Source organism: Myodes glareolus, chromosome 25 (assembly GCF_982192425.1).
Source record: "Myodes glareolus chromosome 25, mMyoGla1.1, whole genome shotgun sequence".
NCBI classification, from domain to species: domain Eukaryota; kingdom Metazoa; phylum Chordata; class Mammalia; order Rodentia; family Cricetidae; genus Myodes; species Myodes glareolus.
In genome coordinates, this window is record NC_142050.1 from 22,381,622 (window position 1) to 22,403,893 (window position 22,272).

General features: G+C 39.8%; 1 protein-coding gene across 1 annotated transcript in view; it reads right to left on the minus strand.

The window, feature by feature from the left end:
* Positions 1 to 20,240, minus strand: part of Wasl (WASP like actin nucleation promoting factor) — a 54,526-nt gene extending 34,286 nt beyond the window's left edge. The window contains exon 1 of the mRNA XM_085683692.2: positions 19,884 to 20,240. Coding sequence (XP_085539818.1) covers positions 19,884 to 19,991 — 108 coding nt within the window. The 5' untranslated portion in view covers positions 19,992 to 20,240. The remainder of the gene's footprint in view (positions 1 to 19,883) is intronic.
* Between the last annotated feature and the right edge of the window lie 2,032 nt (positions 20,241 to 22,272).

Consider the following 22,272-nt stretch of genomic DNA (forward strand, 5'->3'; position numbering starts at 1 on the left):
GAAGTGGGAGGGTGTTGGGAAGAGGGGCGTAAATGGAATCTTTTATAATTTAATAAAATTACTTAAAAAAAAATAAACCTGAAGTTTCAAGAGAAACCATAAATCAAAACTGATAAAGATTAAACTTGAGCAAGAGAGATCTCTTGATTAGAAGAGGTGATAATTCACCAAACAGGGTAACCATTCAATCTAAACTAACTTATAAAACTCACAAATGCTTTTCATTTGATCACCTATAATTTGCCAAAAGGAAACTCCCCAAAGTCAGGGTTGGGGAAAGTTTTGTTTTTGTCTTTTCAGGAAAATAAAATTCATCATCTTGAGGAATGTTAAGACCTTTGGACAAATAAGCAGTCAAGAAGGGAGAACTACTTGGAAAAAATTACCAAGAAAAGGAATAATCTGACCTAATGTGATCTCTAAAGTCTCCAAAAAGATGACGGGATCCCACAACGATGGTTCCACCAGGACTGTGACAATGACACTAAAGTGACAACACCTAATGATTGGCTTTGGACTGCAAGCTGCTCAGAACAATTTTGAGGTGGCTAGCTGAGATGGTCCAGCCTCACAGACTAACTAGCCAGAACTTCAGATAAGCCCTGCACTTTCCCATTATGCAGAAACTGGACAAAAAATGATACAGCTACCTCTCCCAGGACTTGACAATTAACCCAAAATTTTTCTTTTCAGAATTCTCTCAAGATGCCACCACCCCAAATAGCAGGAAATAAACTTAAAAACATGATGCTCACATTCCTAAGAGGTAGGGTGGCTGGTTTTTTGGTTGTTCAATGGGTTATGGATATATCATTGTTTAGTGTAGTTGGTTACAAGTTGTTATTAGTAATGGTCAGGGAAAAAATAAACAAAGGAGTTTAGATTCAAGGTTCTTGGTTTGAAAAGAAAAAAAGGATAGAGATATTATAGGCTAAGGGTAGATTATTGAATCTACTTTTAAAGTAAGAAAGCAACTACTTGTTTTAAATATTTTACATTGATATGGAGTTTTGCATATTGATAAGGCTATTTATATTTTATATTTTGTATATTGATTTAAGGTTATTTGTGTTAGAACATACTCTGCATACATTTCTGCTTCTGTTCAAGGTATTGTACCTACACAGCTCATTTAACAATGTCATGACAATTTCTAGTTCTTGAAACTATTTAGTAAAGAAATGCAGGTTAGCAATTAGTCACCTATTACAATCAAACTTGTAGTTACATTAGGTATGTTTTCAAGGTCAAACATATAGTTTAGATAGACAGGTTGTCTTTAAATGCTTCGGAGACATACAATATGGCATCTTAATGGCGAATCAATCCCACACCAATTATGTTTTAAGGGGGTATTTATTTTGGGGGGTAAAACTTATATACACCATAAACCATCACGAAGGGAGCCTAGTCACTGGAGCTGGAACCAAGAGACCCAACCCGAGCCGAGACTTGCAGCTCTTTTTAAAAGAGAAATATACCATGTCCCAGTGGGCTGGTATTTCAGCGGCTATTGGCTGACGGAGCGGAAGGCACTCCCGCAGCACCGCACCGTGGGCTCGTGCTTCAGCGACTATTGGCTGAAGCAGCGGAAGGTACTCCCGCAGCAGCATCTAAGATGTTTTAGTAACACAGGCTCTTTTTTTTTTTTTATGACAATAAGACATGCATGCTCCTGGCAGCAACAATCTACTACATAAAAATGATGGGCATCAAAAAACTCCACATTGAGTTTACTTTCTTTGTGGCAAGAGCCAGCCATTGGGGAAGAAAATGTCCTTGCCTCAACTCCTGACACTATGTTGTCCAAACTGGAGAAGCAGGACACAAATGAGAATGACCACCAAACCTTGCCAAGACAAGGCAAGACAGTCCTTCAAAAATCCTGCTTCATAGAAAAATGTCAAATATTCTAGGCCTGTAGGTCAAAAATGGATGCCTGAACACTGCAGAGGAAACTTGGGTGACTGTCCAGGCAGCCAGCTGTTTCTATCATTTCTCATATATTTTGAAAGTTGCTTGCTTGCTTACTCAGTATTATTTCCTTCTTGGGTCTCTAAGGGAGTTGAAGACTAGATAGTTATAGTCTTCTTTTGTTTACCAGACTTAGAAAAGAAATTCACTAAATAAATGTAAAGTATATAAGGTTGAGAGACATAAAAAGGTAATTTTGAGTTGGTAATGCAAGATAGACTAGAAAGTGAATTAGGTGCAACACTTTGGACTCACCAAGATAAGACAGATAACAGTATTTTCTCTGAATTTGTCAAATGCAAATGACTAGACATTGCTGATGTACTTATTGCCTGTATATAGTTATTCCACTTATTGTATATAGTTTTTCTTATATTAGTTATATCCTTTTTTTTAATTTTCGAGAAAAAAAAAGGTGAAATGTGGTGATATTATGTTTGTGTTTTAACAAATAAAGCTTGCTTGATGATCACAGTGTGGAGCTTGCCACACTAGTCAGCCACAGAGACCAGGCAGTGGTGGCACACACCTTTAACCCCAGCACTAGGGAGGTGGAGATGGGAAGTGATTTGGCTAAGCAAAGAGAGAAATATATGGCGGGAAGAGACAGGAGTTCAGGATTCAATAATAGGCTTTGTGGAGAAGACAGACATTCAATCTGAGGACTAATAGTGACAAGTACTCCATCGGGTCTGAGGATTTTAGAACCAGTGGCTGGCTTCTCTGATCTCTAAGCTTTCACCCCCTAAGACTCTGGGTTTTTATTATTAAGACCAATTAGAATTCGCCCAACACCCTGTTTTGCCTACTTATACCAAGAAAGTGTGCGTCTACTAACTGTATTCTTATTACAAGTCCAGTAAGAATGATAAATGAAACTCACAAAGATCAGAAAAGGAAGAAGTAAAATTGTACTCTTCACAGAAGATATGGTTATGTGGATTAAAAACATAAAACCATAAAACCCACTACAACTAATTATTTTTAGTGTGTATCTTTAGGATCCCCTGATGCTGGGACTTAAACTTAGGCCGCCTTCAAGATCTGCAAGCACTCTTAACCACTAAACCACTCTGGAAGGCCCTAGAACTAAATATTCAATTTAGTTAAGTTAAAGGATACAAATACAATAAACTGTACAGTATTTTATATTAGTGAACAAAAAAATTAAATACTACCTACACCAACAATCAACAATTACTAAAAGTAAATACTGAGATACTATGCTCATAAATTAGAAGATTTGTTCTTATAATAGTTGCTCTCCTCAACTGATGAGTAAATTATCACAATATCAATCAAACTACCAGCTTCTGAATAAGTCCAAGAGAGGAATTCTCTGGACCAGTTCTGCCCAGACCACTGGAGAGGAAAGATGTAAGCTGCCCCCTTGGAAAAGGTACTGAGCCATGTGCTAACGTAGATAAGGATAATGGGGTAATATACGTTATAAGAGCTAATAAGTAGCCTGACCTAATGGGCCAATCAGCTTTATAACTTATAAAGATCTCTGTGTGATTGATTTTCTCTGGGACTTGCCGGCTGCAGGGTACCAGGCGGGACAGGTACCCCAACAAGCCAACCCCACATGTTACATATGGCGCCACGTGGACAACTGCATCCACATAAAGCCTGAGAGAGCTTGGGAAGTAATTCTGGACAGAAAAGAATATAGTAAAGCATGTTTTCCTGGTAGCAGCAATTTCTCGGGTCTGCGCTGCTTGCAAGAGGCAAGCAAGCACTCTCATCTAAGAGAGGCTTCCTGACTCAGCCTTAGCTGCAAAACCCTGCAATTCTTTTAAAAGGTCCTGCCACAAAACACTTAAACGGTGTTGATGAAAAGCTGAATGCATGCTTTTCGGTTTTCAGCCATACCAAGAAAAAAGCTGCGCTGTTTTAAAATGCCGGCCATCCTGCCAGGGCAAACTCTGACTCTTTCAGACAGGCAGTCCAACTGAGTGTGGTCTGTGAGCAGAATGCTGCAGCTTGCTTGCTGGCAAGGACCTTGAAACGCCATAGACTTGTGGCGATAGAGTGGTACCTCTGCTGTGAGGCTGGAAAGCTAAGGAATGTCAAAGCCACAGCTTTCATCCTCTCCTTAATGAATCCTGTAGTCAGAAAAAGAGAGATATATAGTAAAAGAAAGACTCAAAGTTGAAGAAAACCTCTAAATGGTTTACAGTGTGTTAAAAATATATGCAGGCTAAAGGTTAAAGTCATTAAAAATAAAAAAGAAAGAGAAGTAGGGTGTGGTGATACACACCTTTAATCCCAATGCCAGGGAGGCAGAGGCATATTGACCTCTGTGACTTCAAGGGACAGAGGTAGAGATTGACCTCTGTGACTTCAAGGTGTGGTAGCACATGCCTTTAATCCTAATGCCTGGGAGACAGAGACAGACAGATCTCTGTGAGTTCAAGGTGTGGTATCAAACACCTCTGAGCCCAGCACTGGGGAGGCAGAGACAGAGGGATCTCTGTGAGTTCAAGGACAGCCTGGTCTACAGAGTTATTCCAGGACAAAGATATATACAAAAAGCCAAAAGTTAAAAGTAAAAATAAAAGAAATAGAGGTTGAAATAAAGCCGCATAAAGATGGAAAATACACAGAAAATCTTGATACTATATGCTACTATGCTCTCTTTTAATTGTTTGAATGCTGAGGAAGGAGCAACAGTCGCCAAAAGACATTTGCTTATAAATGCTGCAGAATTAATCCAAGGTAGGTATTTTAAAAATACCTTGGCTTCAAAATTGAAGTCAAAAGGTATGTTACTTTGGAGAAGAGATTTTGCTTTTGTTTCCACAGAAAATGAGAGGCTGTGGATTCATTCTGAGTTAAGAAAAATCAGGTTCGAAAAAGGAAGACCACCTGAGAAATCTCTGATAGGAACAGATGGCCCAGATGACAGAGTTCTACATCCAGAACAGATTCAAGACTGCTGCCTGAGATGATCAAGACTCACAGGATACTCCAGTCAGGACTTGATTATAACTCTAAATTTTCTTTGGTCCCCGAAAGATTATCAGCGCCCCCAACCAGCAGGAAGTAGCCTGAAATACTACACCCACATTCCCAACAAATGGACTATGGGTATTTTCCTTTGTTTAAAAAAAAAAGAGGGAAATGGTACGGGATAATTGTCTGTATTCTGTCAATCATGTATTTTAATAAAACGCTAATTGGCCAGGCAGAAGTATAGGTGGGTCAACCAGACAGGAAGTAGAGGTGGAGCAAAGAGACTGGGAGTATTCTGGCAAGCAGGAAGCTCCCTCCGCAGTTCTGCCCAGACCACCGGAGAGAAAAGATTTAAGCTGCCCAGCTGAGAAAGGTACCGACCGTGTGGCTAACATAGATAATAATAATGAGTTAATATAAGTTACAAGGGTTAACAAGAAGCCTGAGCTAATGGGCCAATCAGTTTATAACCTAATGTAGACTCCGTGTGATTTTCTTTGGAATTTGCCGGCTGTGGGGTACCGGGCAGGACAGAAACCCCAACAAGCCAGGCCCCCTCATGTTACAGCCTAGAACTGTTAGGACAACCTTAGATAGAAAAAAAAGCTGACTTACCATATCTAATTTTAAGATTTTGGGTAAGCATGCAATGATCAAATCAATATTATACTAACAAAAAATTATAAAACACAAATTAATAAAACTAATTAAGTCCACTGAGTGAGAGAAAAGGCCCCAAGGCAATTCAGTGAAGGAAAGCTTAGCAAACTGTGCTGTACTGAATGAATTAGCAAATAGAAAAAACTTGAACCCCACAGGATTCTTTTCCTTTACTCTCTATGAAAAGAAAAATGTGAATCATAAGACTAAACAGAAAAGTTCAGACTCACAAAACTTCTAGTAAACTGTCATTGTGAGTCCAGCACAGGCCAAGTACCCTTAGCAATAAAAATAGTCTTTACGATAATTAAAATAAGTACTCAACTAAAAGACATCACAGGGACAACCTAGGTAAGACACTGTAGAAGTTCACATTTCTAAGTGCTGCCAAATGTTCAAATACACAAAGAATAGCTAGAAAGCATTACACACAGCAGATAAGCCAACCAATAAAGAACAAAATGGCCAACAGTCTATGACAGGGTGTTCAGCATCAGTAGTCCCCAAAGAAGCACAATTAAGTCACTCGAGACCATCCCACATTTATTATCAGCAACCAAATCACAGCACATACCAAATATTGAAGACAAATCAACTCAAAGTCACTGAAAAGTCAAAATTGGCAAGGTCACTGGCTAACAGTTTTTTATAAATTCACATCTACCCTTTGAGAACACAACTCTTTCAGGTACTCACTGGAAACAGAAGATGTGCATAAACAGAAGAGTGTAACAATTATGGCAGCCTCTTAGTCAAAAACACGGCAAGCATCTAATTCAAAACTATAAATGATTTAAATATGAGAATAAGCATATCATAGTATATTCATCAACGAAATATTGCTGAGCAAAGAATGAAAACGTAGATAGTAACAATTTCAAAATATGCTGAATGAAAAATGTCTAAGCAGCCAAGCAAAGCGATAATAACAGAAAAAGAAAACAAGTGAACAGAAACACTACTTGAAGCATTAGATACTCTTAAGCTTATTTTGAAGGGAATAGTTACATAGTATATCACTTGTCAAACTTAATATTTAACATCTGCATATTTACCTTAGGTAAATTATACCTTAAAATAAATTTTTGCACATGTGCAGTATGCATGTTTGCATATGTGTGCACATGGACACCAGAAGTTGACATTGTGTGCCTTCTTCAATCCTTTTCTATTGTATTTAAGGAGGCAGTCACCCAGTGTACCCCGAGCTCACTGACTCAGCTAGTCTAGCTAGCCAGTTTGCCTTGGGGATCATGTTTCTCCTGCTTCCATCCTTCACTTCTATCACCTCCACCAACCACGCATGCGCGCGCACACACATGCACACACATACACACACACAGGCCTTAGAGATGGAATTACTGATGATCCAGCCCACCTTTTATTTGAGTAGTGGGGTGTTGTGGAATATTAGTTTAAGGTGTGGTACATTCGTTTATGCTGTGGAGTATTTCTTTAATGTTACAAAGATGTGTCACATTCTTTTATGTTGCATTTGTTTAACTCTGAAAAGCTGTGTTACTTTGCCTGCCTAAAACACCTGATTGGTCTAATTTAAAAATACTGAACAGCTGGTAGCTAGGCAGGAGAAACAGGCAGGGATGGTGAACAGAGAGAATAAATACAAGGAGAAATCTAGGGAAGGGAGCAGGGAGATAGAAGAGGAGGAAAGACCCCAGGGGTCAGCCACCCACAGAGTAAGAAGGAAAGAAAGATACATAGAATAAAGAAAGGTATAAAGCCCAGAGGCAAAGCATAGTTAAAGAGAAACCAGATAATTTAAGTTAGCAAAGATGGCTAAAAACAAGCTAAGCTAAGATCAGGTATTCTTAAGTGAGAATAAGTCTCCTTGTATTTATTTGGGTGATGGGTGGTGGGCCCCTAAAAACAAACAAACACAAGAACAGTGGGGATCCAAAACTGAACTCCAGTCCTGATGTTGAGCCATATCTTCTCCGGCCCCACTTTTCTGTCTTTTTTCTTTCTTTCTTTTTTTTTTTTTTTTTGTCTTTTGTTCTTTGGAGACAAGGTTTTTCTATGTAGCTCTGGCTATCCTAGAACTTGCTATATAAACCAGGGTGGCCTCAAACTCAGAGAGATGTGCCTGCCTCTGCCTCCTGAGTGTTGGGATTAAAAGTAGCACTTCCATAGGCAACTGAACTTTTAAAATGATGAGCAAATCACAGAACACTGATAATTTCCGTGTTTAATAATACTGTTTCAAAGTAACTAACTTAAAGAGAAGTTCCATTTAACAATATATTAGCCTATTTTTACTTCCTTTTTAGGAAAGAAACATAACTACTCACTTATCAAAAAAATGTACAAACTTGATTGAAAGTGTATTGCTATATACACCTCATTTGTTCATTTCATTTGAAAATTAGGTATCTCTAAGAATGCTCACAAAAAGCATTTTTGGCATTTAATGAAATATTTTTAAATGCACACCATTTACATACAATAAAATAAAATTGGTCCTTGTATTTGCTTGCTATTATATGGGGTTTAGGAACTATCAAGAACTAGAAAGCACATATTAGACTGTCATTGTAAGAGGCACAACTTTTCATGTAGCAGAATTTGGCAATGTAAAGTCAAATTTTAAAAGTTCTTTTCCTTTAACTAGGCAGCCCTATTTCTTGGAAATTATCATTGTAAAATAAATAACTGATGTCTCTCATACAGTGCTACATGCCAGTAATCCTGACAACTTGGAAGGCTGAGGCAGGAGAGTTACAGATTCAAAAAACAGCTTTCACCAAACACCCCCTCCCTGCCTGAAACACACACTCATACCTCCCCACAACACAACACTGTTAGAATGTATGGACTTAACGTTTTCCCCAGGAAGCATTAGGGCCACAGGATAATTATGACCTTTGTTAGTGACATGGTCACTGACATGAAATAATGTTCATAAAAGAATAAATGGATAAGTGTGCCTCCAGATTATGTCAGCTAAAAGTAAGTGCATGTGTGGGTAGTCATTTATTCAGTAACTCATGTATAACAAAACCTATTAATACGATTTGGATAAAAGTATAAGTACAATTTCTGCATAAGAATTCATACGTTATTACTACTTGGATCTTGACTTTACTCTGCGACCCACCTAAGTATGTACTATTCAGTAGAAATGATAGATAATAGGGGATTTCAAATGTTTAAGTAGTTACTGTGTAAACAGAGCAAGTGAAATGAGTTTTATCAAACTTTATTTAAATAAAATCAAAGTTCCTACAATGCTATTAGCATTAATCAAGTGCAATGATGTACCATAATGCACTCTTTCTGCACTTTGTCTTCAAGTCCAGAGAAGATCTCAGTTTGAATTGATCACCTTTCAGCTGTCTAGCAGCCATATGACTAGTCGCTACCACCAGGAACTGCATGGCTATCACAATAGTGAAGTTTTAAAAATTAAGTCACTTGACAGATATCAGAGCCTTTCCAAAGCCTCACAGCTGTGTATTACATAACTTTCTGGATTACTTTAAGCTGTTTCCTAGCACTCTGTGAAGAAGCTTGTTTTTAGAAATGAACAGGTTGGGCTGAGAGAGCTTATGAAACAATACCAAAAGTCAGTTTAAAGAGCTACACTACCACTGAGTCTTCTGGTAATGTACAAGGCCATGCATGAATCTGATCTCCACACAGTCCAATAGTGGATGCCTGGCAGCCAAATTCAAGAGCACTGGCTGGGCATGTATTATGAGCACAGTTTTGGGACACAAATAAAACTATAGTTAGAAAAAATTAATCAAACAGATAAAAAGCCTCACAAGCTTGCCTGTATCTTTCTTAAAACATAAAAAAAATATAATGATTAGATAGATTCAAAAGGTTCCCTAAATGTGCTTCAAATAATTGTAAGAGTTCATACTGAAGAATGTTTTCTCATGCGGGATAAGGACAAGAATTACAATGAACTGTCTTCAGAAATCATGCAAACAGTAAAAATAATGGAAGTACTTATAATGTTAGGGAAAAACATCCTCAACCTAGAATTCCGTATCCGGCAAACTTTCCTTTAAAGGTAAAGGAGAAATAGTTTTTCAAAACAAATTAAGAGAATTTGTTGCTAGTAAGACTGACTTACCAGAAATGTTAAAAGTTCTTCAGAGTAGGAAAATAATAGGACCACTATGATCAGTAATTTTTATTGTCAACTTGCTGAGACTTAGAATCTTCACAAAGGGCAGCCTAACGGGCTGCCAAGCCTGAGGACTTGAATTCCATCCCTGGGACTCACATGGTAGAAAGAATAAACAGACTCCCTAAAAATGTCCTCTGACCTCCACATCCATTGGGGCACTCTCACCATGTCCCTCTTCACCCCCAAACACAAAATAAGTAAGTAAGTAAGTGTAAAGAAACTAGAAATCTCCATAGCAACATACCTCTCTCTAGGCATGCCTAGGAGGTATTCTCTAGATTAGGCTGACTGGGGTGTTATCTGCCCTAAACATGGGAGGCTTCATTCTGTGGGCCGGGGTCTCCACCTACATAACAAGGAGAAAAATGAGCACCAACACTCTCTGTAACCACACCACTATAGGCATGAAGACAAGCTGATCTCCAGAACTCACTGACTCTCCAGCTTAGCCTTAGCCCAAATGATGAGCCCCTGGTTCTGTCAGTCAGAAGCCTTGGCAAAAAAAAAAAAAAAAAAACCCTCAAAGTGACCTCTGACCTACATACACATATTCACATGTACACAGTGTATGTGAATGTGTAATTGTGTAGTTACATAAAAATTTTTAAAAACATTATAAAAAATTTAAGGCTAATTAAACTTTAGAATAGTTGTCATTAACTAAAGCTTCCCAAGCCTACAACAAAAGCAAGAACAGCTCAACAGAAATTAGAAGTCAAGAAAAATTGGTCTTAGTATACAATCAGTAAAGGACATCATATTGTATTCCAAATATTAAAACTACAATAAGGTCAGACATATTACAGAAACATGAAATAAGAACCAAATGAAGCTTTGAAAAATAAGGATATAGGCCATAAATCAGTTTAATAACTGCTACCTTATGAAAACCTGGAAAATGCAAAGTAAGCACAGGGAAATAACAGAACCAGAACAGAAATTAATAAAGCAGAAAACAAAACTGTAAAATCAATGGAACTAAAAGCTGATTACTTTAAAAGATAGTAACCTTGATAAATCTTTCACCAGAATGACTGGATGATACACATATGTTGCTGAAGAGTCTAAAATCAATCCAGAAGCCAGGTGGTGGTGGTGCACTCCTTTAATCCCAGCACTTGGGAGGCAGAGGCAGGCAGGGATCTCTGTGAGTTTGAGGTCAGTCTGGTCTACAAGAGTTAGTCCAGGACAGCTAGGGCTGCTACACAGGGAAACCCTGCCTCGGAAAACAAAAACAAAACAAACAAACAAACAACAAAAAAAACCAATCCAGGAAAGGGTGAGGAGAGACACAGAGCAATCAAGACAGGCCATTTACCTGTTGATGGCCATGGTACATAGAATTTGTTATTCTACCCTACTTTTCATCCATTTAAGACCCATAAAAATAATTTTAAAAAAGCAAGAGACAGACATATCTGTTCTTCATAAAACTGCCTAGTGGCTCCTTTTCAATAAAATGCAAAATACATATGCAGGTATACACAAAAAAAGATGGGACTCAAGGCACTGAGAAGAGCTTAAAGTGGAGCCTAATCATACTAGGAAAAACCAGAAGGAATCCTCTGTTAACTCTGGGCAGTGCAGTGTGTGTACACATACACGTATGCTTAAATATTATTTAAACAAGCATATCTGAGCAATACTCTTATACTTAAAGAAAAGACTAGTGCCTAAGAAAATTACAAAACGGTAAAGGAGATTCAGAGTTTTAATTATCAACTTGGCACAATCCACAATCACTTGAGAACAGAGTCCAGATGAGGGATTGTCTAGATTGGTTTGGCCTGTGGGCAAGTCTACTGGGATAGTCTTAATTATGTTAATTGATATGAGACTAGCTGTTTTATATATCTACTGACTTGACTTCCCTGCTATTTATCTAAAATAAATTCTTTTCCCCTAAGAATGCTTTTTGTCACAGCAACAAGAAATGAAACCTACAGGAAACCTCAGAGTATCAATTCTTTCTAATTAACCTAATCCAATGCTATTATAAATCAAAACAACTATTTTCTGGTGATGGGTAGAAAGAGCATAGTTTTCTGGGTATCAGGTACAAGCAAAATGAAGTATTAGGACACACAGAGGTAATAAAAGCCTTACTGTAATCCAGCTGTATCATCACCGCAAAGTTACACTCACTGAAACTACTACTAGACAAGCAGGAGGCAAAAGAAAGAAACATAAGATAACGTAAAATTAGCTTTAAGTACATCTGGAAACTCAAAGTACCATTTCCAAAAGGTAGAAAGTATAAATTAATAAATCAATTTAATTAATTAATAAACTTGATATAACAAGTATTTACCCCAAGGTCCTAGATGTGGGTCTTGTTTCACCAGTATTCTACAGAACAGACCCGGGATTCCCTCCTTTTAAACTCCCAATCTTCTCTCGAGCAGCACTTTTTCCCCAGCCCAGGCCACCATCATCTATTTGTGATTACCTCCCATACTACTGATCACCCATGATCAGAGGTGGAGGCTACAGGAAACGGCCTGGTTATTTTGAACCTTCAAGAACCCTACAGCTGCCTCTCTCTGGGCAACAATTTCTTTCAGACAATGTAGTTCTAGATGGACAGGGCCCTTCCTCCTAAACTCCTGTGAAGAAAAGATGGCTCAAGATTTCCTATACAAGATAAAACCAGCTCCATAGCTGTGCTGTTCAGGAGATACAGAAACATCCTCTAGACTGAGTGGGGTAAAACTAAGCCCATGGGAGTAATCCTGGGGAATAATAAGAACCAGAGCTTTTTGGATCTTCTTGTCCTGGGTTCTGTCCTAAGGATCTCTCATCTTTGAGATTTCCACAAGGGCCACTTCCAGATGAGGACATGAAGCTTATTAAGAAGACAGTGCTGCCCAGGCCCCAGCTGTCCCTGGGGAAGTCTAAGAAGCACATCCGCAAGTACTACCAGAAGTCCTGGACTCTGGAGCAGTCAGCTGATGCCTGAGTCTCTCCTGCCACCACACAACTTTGTAAGCTTCCTGGAGCCCATGCCCATCACTCCAGAACCTTGAACCAAATGAAAATAAAGCTTTTGAAAAGGGGGGAGGGGATGTAGTAAGATAATACTCATAGGAAAATCTAAGATCTATACAGTGACCACAAACATCAAGATAATTTTAGCAAAAGGTAAACAAGTTTCCAAAATAGTATGATACAAACTATTATCCAGTACTTTTTCCAAATCACTAAGAGAAAAACAAATGGCCTAAGAACAATATGCGTGCTCAACAGATAGCTGTTCACTTTCACAAAAACTACAAATAAAACAATGAGACTCTTTCACCAGTAAGACATTTTTTAAATACCCACTGCTGAGGAAAATGTAGTTTGTAACAAGTGCCTGGAGGGCAGTTGGCAGTTATCTACCCACATAGTACTTTTGATGCCTGTGTCCTAGTTTTCTTCCTTACAACTTATTCGATATAAATACTGAAAAGGACACATTTGTTTATTACATTACTGAACCTTTCTTTTGAAAGCCAAAATACATACTGATGTTAACTAGAACTGTGAACTCCAGAAAGCTACCTTGCAATCCTAACCCTCATATCTGTGAAGGCAATCCTACCTGGAAAGGAGGTCTTTACAAATATAACCAAGATGAAATAAGGTCATTAGGGTTGGCTGGCCCTAATGCAATAACTGGTGTCCTTATAAACGGAGAAGAGGGAGCACACCATGCCATGTTATTTGTACAGGCAGAGACTGATGTCAAGGAATCTTAAGGATTGTCAGTAACTGCTATACACTAGAAGAAATAGATTCATTATGTTTCTCCAGAAGGAACAAACCCTGCTAGTACTTTGATTTTTGATTTTTAGGTCCACAACAACGAGAGAATAAATTGTTCTATAAACTACCCAATTTGTGGTATTTTGCTATAGCATCAATGCAGACCAATAAATTACATATAACTGTAACTTCATAAAAGGTAATGATATGGCATCAAATGTAAGAATAAAAAGAATGCAATAGGAATATATGGACAAGGAAATATACCACTAACATAAAAAAAGTTAAGATGCACAATATGTAAAATACCGCTTTTTGGGTAAACAAAGCCATCTCTCTAGTCCAACTCATTTTGAAAAACCATTGTGATTGTTAATCTTCACTGTCAAGTCACTGGATTAAGAATGATTAGGAGACACTCTGGGCATGCCTGTGAGGGCATTTCCAGACCGGGATAGGGAAGAACCATACTAAATGAGCAGCAACACCCAGTAGGTTGGGGACCCCCAACTGAATAAACATGACAGAAGGAGAAAGCAAGCCAAGAAATAGCATGTGCTCACCCCCACCCCCACTGCCATGCCTTCCTAAGATGGGCCGAAACCTGACATTCTGTTCCACGTGCACTGTCACAGCAACCAGAGGACTATGTCATCCTTCTCTACTGTTGGCCCAGTCAAACAAGGACTAGACTGTCCACTCAGTAACCCTGAAACCTAAACTTCAATAATCAATACTATGGAAAAGATTTAGTTTTTTATAATGTGAAACTACAGATCTGGTAAGAACTTTGTAAATAGTTCTAGTTTCTAAGGTAAAAGTTTAACTTTATAAATAAAAACTTAAACTGTTACTAAGCCTACAGCTTTGTGATAATCCCAATACATTGTCATCAATTTGCGTCAATCTAGCAAATCTCAATGGGCATTTCTTTTACAGACATGATACGGTCTTCAATAACAAGACTAAATGATTACTACTAACTACAAAGAAACCCTAGAGTCTAGAATAATAAATTAAACATTAATGATAATTAAAATATGAACTCACCACAAACTCTCACTTGACTCTACTTTCTAAAGTGAGTTTTCCTGACTACTTGGCCATCCTAGGAATCCCAAACCTGCCATATGCTAGGCAGGTTACCACCGTGTCACACACTTCTAACACAAAACTAAAACGTGAGATTGGAGTTCTCTATTTATTTTCTCACTATCATTAATTACCATTAAAATGATGGAATCATCTACTACTTCTACAAGGATTGACAGTAATGCAGCGAATAAACATGATTTTTGTTATGCAGCATTTGTGAATACAGCTGAAGACGCCAAACAGCTTCTAACTACTAACTAATAACAGTTGAAGAATTACTATTTTAGGTTATTAGTAAGCCAATTAAGATTTAGCTACAAATAGCAGCACAGAATGCATTGAGTTGTGTTGCCCTCAGAATTTTTAAAGTAAAAATGAAATGAATTGTTTTCATAATACTAGGTTATCACCTACTAGAAAAAAGCTGTGACTTCTAGTCTAGACCTACAAAATAATACATGATACTGTCTAACTATCTGCTCTTTTAAAATTATTTTTCTACCTAAAATTGAAAAGGCTATCATACTTGTGTTAAAATCTTTTATTTAAAATCTATGGAATATGAACAGAAATAAAATAAATGAGATACTATCAGCACGTGTTTCATCTGAATCTTACTCTTCCAAGTTTTTATAAACTTGAAATAAATCATGCTTTACGCCCTAAAGGTTAGGCTGTGATGGTACATATTAGCAATCTAACTCTGGGCTGAAGGCAAAAGTCAGGAATTAGCGCAATCACGCCAACATCGCAAGCTTGAGGCCAGACAGAGACCTTTCCTCAATAAATAAATAAATACATATTCTGTTTCCGAAGGCTACAATACTGGTTTCATGACCGAAACTGCTCAGCAGCACTAAAGGTGGAATTGTCCTCTTCAGAACTTCAGCCAACAGATTCTAACATGGTTGATAAAAAAGTCCTAGCCAAGTCTGCTGTATTAGTCTAACACACTTCATTTTATTTCTAGACTGGGTAGGTTGGTATTAACCATTAAGTAGTATTTTTACACTATATAAAGGATAACTTTTATAATTATGCATTTTATATAAAATACTCAAAACACTGTCCCATAATAGAATGAGAACTGGCCGAGCAGTGGCAGAACTAGTAGGCAGGGATGGGCTTAAGAAAAACACATTACAGAGGCTCAGAAACTCTTCAGAGGTGGATTCAAAAGCTCACCTTTATAGACTTCATGCTTAACTGTAAACAAAATTGTTAGAACTGATGGACCTAAATCAAAGCAATTTTTACCCTAAAATCCCCTTATCAATTTACAATGGGAAATGTAAACAATCACTAAATATAGTATTAATAACATTCTTCATACGCTTCTACAAATTCCTCAAGTATTTCATAGGTGACAGTATGATTGATCTACCTGTGGAACTCTTTAAAACCCTTTGGTAAGAGCCTTTTGGAGATCAAGATGCTTGAGAACTGTGCCCAGACTTACAATGTAGGCTATATTGTCCCCAACTCCTCTGCATCATCAAGTCCACGTGGCATCATACTTTGGTGCTCACCTTCTTCCTACATTAAAGGAGGGCATTTTTCATGGCTGTGTATTACAAATGCCATGAATTTTTCTCTCCTCACTCCTCAAGGTCAAAGGCATTTCCCACTTTCATTCTACCACTACTGCCTTAATTCAGGCCATCTCAAGAAGATGATCAACTCTCCCTCTATACCTATTTAAGAACTGCTACACACACACAAGGTGTGACTTAAAACAACTGTAGACAGCCACTCCTACCACCCGTATTAGCTTAGCAGGGGAAGGAAACCATTTTGCTTAATAAAGAAAGACTGAACTCCAGATAACATCTGCCAAGAGTATGAAGTTTTTCAACTTGATCAAGCAGTAAGAAATGCTGACCAGGTTCCTTAGGCTGAATCAAATACACAATTATAATTACCCATCCAGGAGTATTCGCTCACCTGTGAGAGATGTAAAACCTATAGAAAAGTACCAAGGCTTTTTAGGTCCATCTCTCGGAACTGTGTACAAAGTCAGGAAACACAATTTAACTAATGAAGATGAGTAATAAAAACAAGGGCTGAAAAGTAAAGGAAACAAAGGTAAACACTAATTAATAATAAAAAAAAAACTCTAAGAATCACTAACAGTGAAAACAAACAGAACCAAACCAAACCAACCAAACAGAAAAATGGCAGGAAAAAAAAATGACAAATCCTCACCATCCTCAATCCTTTCAGAACAAAGGTGGGAAAGAATTAGCTACAAGTTTTTCCCCACTCCCTACTTATTTGGGACTACACAAATTAAACTCCACATGGCAAGAATTACACAAATTAACTATCACTCAACTTGAAAGTCAACAGAACTTCACAATAAGATAAATGAATCCTGCTGGGCACAGTGGCACACACCTTTAATCCCAGCAGTTGGGAGGCAGAGGCAGGACGTCTCTGAGTTCAAGACCAGCCTTATCTATAGAGCAAGTTCCAAGACAGTCAAGGCACAGAGAAACCTTGTCAAAAAGATAAGTGAATCATGCTCTTTAAATTTGAGACAATATTCTAGGTAACTAGTTACCATGAGAACTACTTAACTCAATATTAAGTTATAACACATATTACATTTAACTTTAAATGAAGCCCTAATATACATAAAGTCTAACTATTAAAAATATACCATAACAACAGATCTCTAAGATTCACTTCCTCCATAAAACCAATCGTTTCCAACTAGTGAGATACTACTTTTCTCCTCTCCCACTCTCCCCTATGGTTCTCATCCTTTGATAATAGGTTTTCAGGTATTATATACACTTCTGACCAACACACCCATTTCATGAGACAGCATTCCAATTTAACATGTAGGAAAAGCAAATACAGTTTGCTATCTCTAAAATTTGCAATCTCTAAAAGCGTTAAAGAGCTTGTCCCTGAGCTCAAAAACGCATTTCCTGACTACAGTTCTGCTTGGGACAGGAACCTCTTGCGTATTCTCACGCACTGACTCACCCATCACTTTACAGGTTGTTTCCCTCAGCAGACACTAAATTCCCTAAGGGCAAGCATCAATCTTGATTTTTTTTTTACCTCAACATTCAATTACTCAATACATTTTTATTCGATGAAATGAGGAATGAAGAACTTGCTTAAAATCTGATACCATATAACTAGTCTCATTTCTTGACTTCATAGATAGAGCTCTGAATGTATGTATCAGCTTACTACATTTAATCTGGCCTGTAAATTTATTGCTTGGTTTATCAAACAATGTATTTCACTGCTGTTTTAAACAACAAAAAAGAGAGCAAAGCCTATAAAGATTATTCCAAAACATCCATTTTACATTGCTCTCTATTAAACCAGTCTCCCAATTGTAATTTTCACAATAATTTCATCTTACAAGAAAAGGCAACAACAATGTGGTTTTAAATTACTACAACTCAAAAGGTGAGGCTGATTAATAATGTACGATGTAAAGAAACCGGGCACTGACTACTTGTGACCAACTCAGCAAACCACTTGTGCTGACTGTGAGCCATGCTATCGCTGTCTATCAGAATATATCCCCCGTGTGTCATTTCCTTGAAACCCTGGGTAAACACTACAGTTAAGCTCTGAGCAATGAGCTCACTGGCACATAAATGCAATGCCCTCCATGCCTGAAGTTCATGGGACTGGTATGTGAACACACGAGGCTACTTATGTTTGGTAGATTGTATACTAAATGAAACCAGCAAAATTGACCTTTTGGCTGTTTGCAGGCAGCTCACCTTAAAAAAGCTGGAGACATTCCTAAACCGAAAACACACAAAGAGTAATGCTGTGTTAAGAAACTTACACTATAGTGATATTAGTCTTATATAAAATTGAAGTAGTTATTCCTTTAACACCACTTTGATAATCAAATCATTAAAGGGGAAAAAAAAAACCTCTCAAAATAACATGATGTAGTGGAAAGTACAAAGGGACTGGGCACACAGTTCCAGTTACATTCCCAAATTACTGTGTGACTTGGGGCCAACGGCTCCATTTTCTCATCTGTTTAAAATACTATATAGGGGGAAGGACTTCGCTCATCTTTAAAGTTGTCTCCCCAATTTTTTTTTTAACCACTGTTTGCTACTTCTGGCTGTGGACTTAGTGTTCTTTAAAGTCTAAATTTTGTAACCTCGTAAAGTTAACAATTAAGCCGGTAACTTTCCAGAAATTGTCTATTCTTAATTTCTTAAACAGGTGTAGTCTGATTTGACATATCCAGCACTGCTAACGAAAAACATAATAACACGGTCCTGCTCAGCTGAAACTTCTCTGGGTGTTTCCTGGGATCCACACTCAGCAGCGGCTGCTAGCAAGGGGCCAGCCAGTATTTCAACAACCTTCCCCCAACTCAAAAGTCACCTAGGCAAGATCAAGATAAGGCCTGAACCAGGGTGAACCTTCCCAGCCCTAGAAGCGCCTGCAGCCAACGTAATGAATGCTTCCGTCAACAACACACATTCCCCTTCCCACAGAACTGCTCGCTCCCAATCCGCCATCTGGAGTTGGGATTGGCCCCACGGACCAAACTCAGAATCAGAATCACTTTTGACTCCAATAGCCAAGAACTACTGCAATTTGGGGTTTCTTTATACATGGTTGAGCGGGACCCCTTCTTACCAATGCAAGGGGGGAAAAAAACAAAACAGTGGGGCGTAGAGCAGAAACTAGGCCTAGGCGTGAACGCTGGAGAACTAAACCCTGTTTCTTTGCAATGGGGAGCAAGCGCATTTCCTGCCCCTAGCTCTGATCCGGCGTCCGTGAACCTGCACTCCACTTTATCTTCTCCTGAAATCCTAAAGAAGGATCGAAAGTCCGATGCGCTTCTTTTCCCGCATCTATCCACTCCTAAAACCTCTAGCATTGTTAAGGAAGACAGCCCAGATCCATAAGTAGGAAGTAAAGCAGGGGCCAGTGCCGGGATTCCGTCCTGAGATTAAGCTGCTGGTGCACGAAGGAAATTCCCTTGTGGTCTAGAGTAAAGTTTGAACCTGCAGCAAGGGCGCGGACCCCGACTTGAACTTCTGGGCTGGCCTGCAGAGGTGACAGTCCCTTGTTCTCCAGCAGCTCGAGGAGGCGGCTCCCGGCCCGGCCGGCCTGCACCCGGGGAGCAGGGCGAGGGCAGCACCAGGGCCCGGGGAGTCTGGAGGCCTGGCCCGCAGCGGGACCCCGGCCGCGCCCGCCCCCTTCTCCCCCCTACTCTCCAGTCCCCCCAGCCCGAACCCGCCACGGGACGCTGAGGGTGGCGACGGGGGTCCCGGCCACTGACCACACATTTCTTGCCGAGGAAGGAGAAGAGCGACTCGTTCTCCTGCGGGGTGAGCAGCAGGGAGCCCACGTTGGTGACTCTCCGCGGAGGCTGCTGGCCCGAGCTCATGGTGTCGCCGGAGGGGTGCAGCGTCCAGGGCTGTCTCCTCGGGAGGTGGGCGAGCACTCGGTCCCACTCGGGGTGACAGGGGCGCGGGCCGGCAGTCACAGGCGCAGCATCCCGCCGCTCCTCCGGCGCGCGGAGGCCGAGGGAAGGAGCTGACGGCGGGCGCTCTGAGACCGCGTGCCAACAGGGAAGCTCCCGGCTCGGCCCGGATGGTCGTTGTCCTCGCACTCCGGCGGTTGCGCTAAACTCGCGACTCCTCCACTTCTCTGGCGGCGGCGGCAGCGGCGGCGGCGGCTGCCGCACAATCCAACATGGCAGCGGGGGCGGGCGAGACCACGGGACGCAGGACGCGGGGGAGCGCGCCGGAAACGCGGCGCGGCCGGACACCCCTGCGCTTGTGCTCGCCGGGGCGTGGCCGCCAGAGGCCCCGCCTCCTTCCGGGAGCCGCGCGGTCGGTCCGGGCACCGCTCAGCGGGGATGGGGGTCCAGTCGTGGGCTACTCCCCCCGGGGGCGCTTCGCGCGTGCGCGGACTCAGACCGAGGAGGGTTTGCAGAGTCAGGCGCATCGCCGAACCGGCCTTCTCCCCGTCGCAGTACACACACCTTTGCGTCCGGTACCCGTGGCCGGTGTTTGTCCGGAATGAGACTCTCAGGCCTCCTGTCAGGTCTAGGTAGAAAGGTCGGCCGGCGGGGTTTCGGTCAGAACCTTGGGCCTCGGGATGCTCGAACTCAGTTCAGGCTGCCACCGGGGCGTGGAGGAACATACCTTTGCCAGGATCTGGAAAGACATCTTCATAGGTGTCCAAAACCGACCCACTTACAAAAGACGTCCACTACCCGTCTGGCGGATCTCGGGGGATAAGTGTGTTTATGCTCAATTTTCCCACGAGCCCTGAATGCCACTTTTTTTTTCTTGTCTTGTGAATTGGCAATTACCCCTCTACATTGTTCTCTGTCTTGAATTCCGAAGATCTTGTCTTTCTGTTCAAGATAAACATGAGCATTTGGAAATGTACAAGGCTATGCCTTACCTGTTCCATCCTTACAAGTTAATTTCATGGTTCTGTTTTTTAGGCGATGGGACCTAGGCCTGATGTGTTTTCAGCCAACTGAGCAACATTCCCAACACAAGTAAATACTGAGAATTCTCCATTACCGTGTTTCAGAATATTAAAGGTTAATATAAAATAATATGGTTGAATGAAAAACTAGAAATCTCTACCAAAAAAATTGGAATATAGAAATGACAGATCGGATTGCAGTGAATTATATAAAATGTACATCTCACCATTCTTGATATTAAGGATTCAGTTTATCACATAATTGTACTAATGGTGTTTGCTGATTACTCAATTTCAATTATACACTTGCATATTAAAATTTTATGACAAACTCTGGTAAATCTATGATTATTCTCAATGCATTGGTAAACCATTACCAGGGAAGTGAAAACAAAAGTTTCAAGGCTGCCTATAATGCCCATAGTGAAATTGGGTGACCACGAACAAATCTACAAAGGAAGATGAGAACATATACTCGTAGGAGTACTCACATAATATATATAGAGATTTCAAATTAAATCATAATTTTTAGGGGAAATTAATGTTTAAAAGTAGCCAGACTTTATAAAATAATTAGGTTTAAAAAGGCACTAGTAGTGGTGCAAACTCCTTTGAAATCAAGAGCTAACAAAACTGAAAGTTGTTAGTCTATGTTTTATTAAAAATGTACCCTCTTATTAACTGAAAGTACAGTAACAACCGACATCATCAGAAATTCTTGGAAAATGATTCAGCCCTGACATTTTCAAACCAGCTATCTTTCGCATCCAAAAACTTAGGCTGAAGTTGGCTCAAGGATAAAGTTCCCGTTAGACCTTTTAAATACATGCAGGAACTGCTTTTCTGTCTCAGCTTCCTCATCTGTATAATGAAATTACTCCTTCATAAGGATAAGATAGTGAAAGGAACAGTTACACCTACTCTAGAACTGTAAAGTAAGATAACCTGATACACAATGGTTACTCAAAGCCTGTCTGTCATTTACCTTCATCGCTTATGATCTGTTTGTTGTATGGGGCTTTGACTAAAGCATTGGTTCTCAATCTCTGGGTCCTGACCCCTATGGGGGGTTGCATGTCAGATATTTACATTATGATTCACAGCAGTAGCAAAAGTACAGTTATAAGGTAGCAACAAAATAGTTTTATGGTCACCACAACATTCGGAACTGTATTAAAGTGTCACAACATTAAGAAGGTTGAGAACCGCTGGTGTAGAGGATC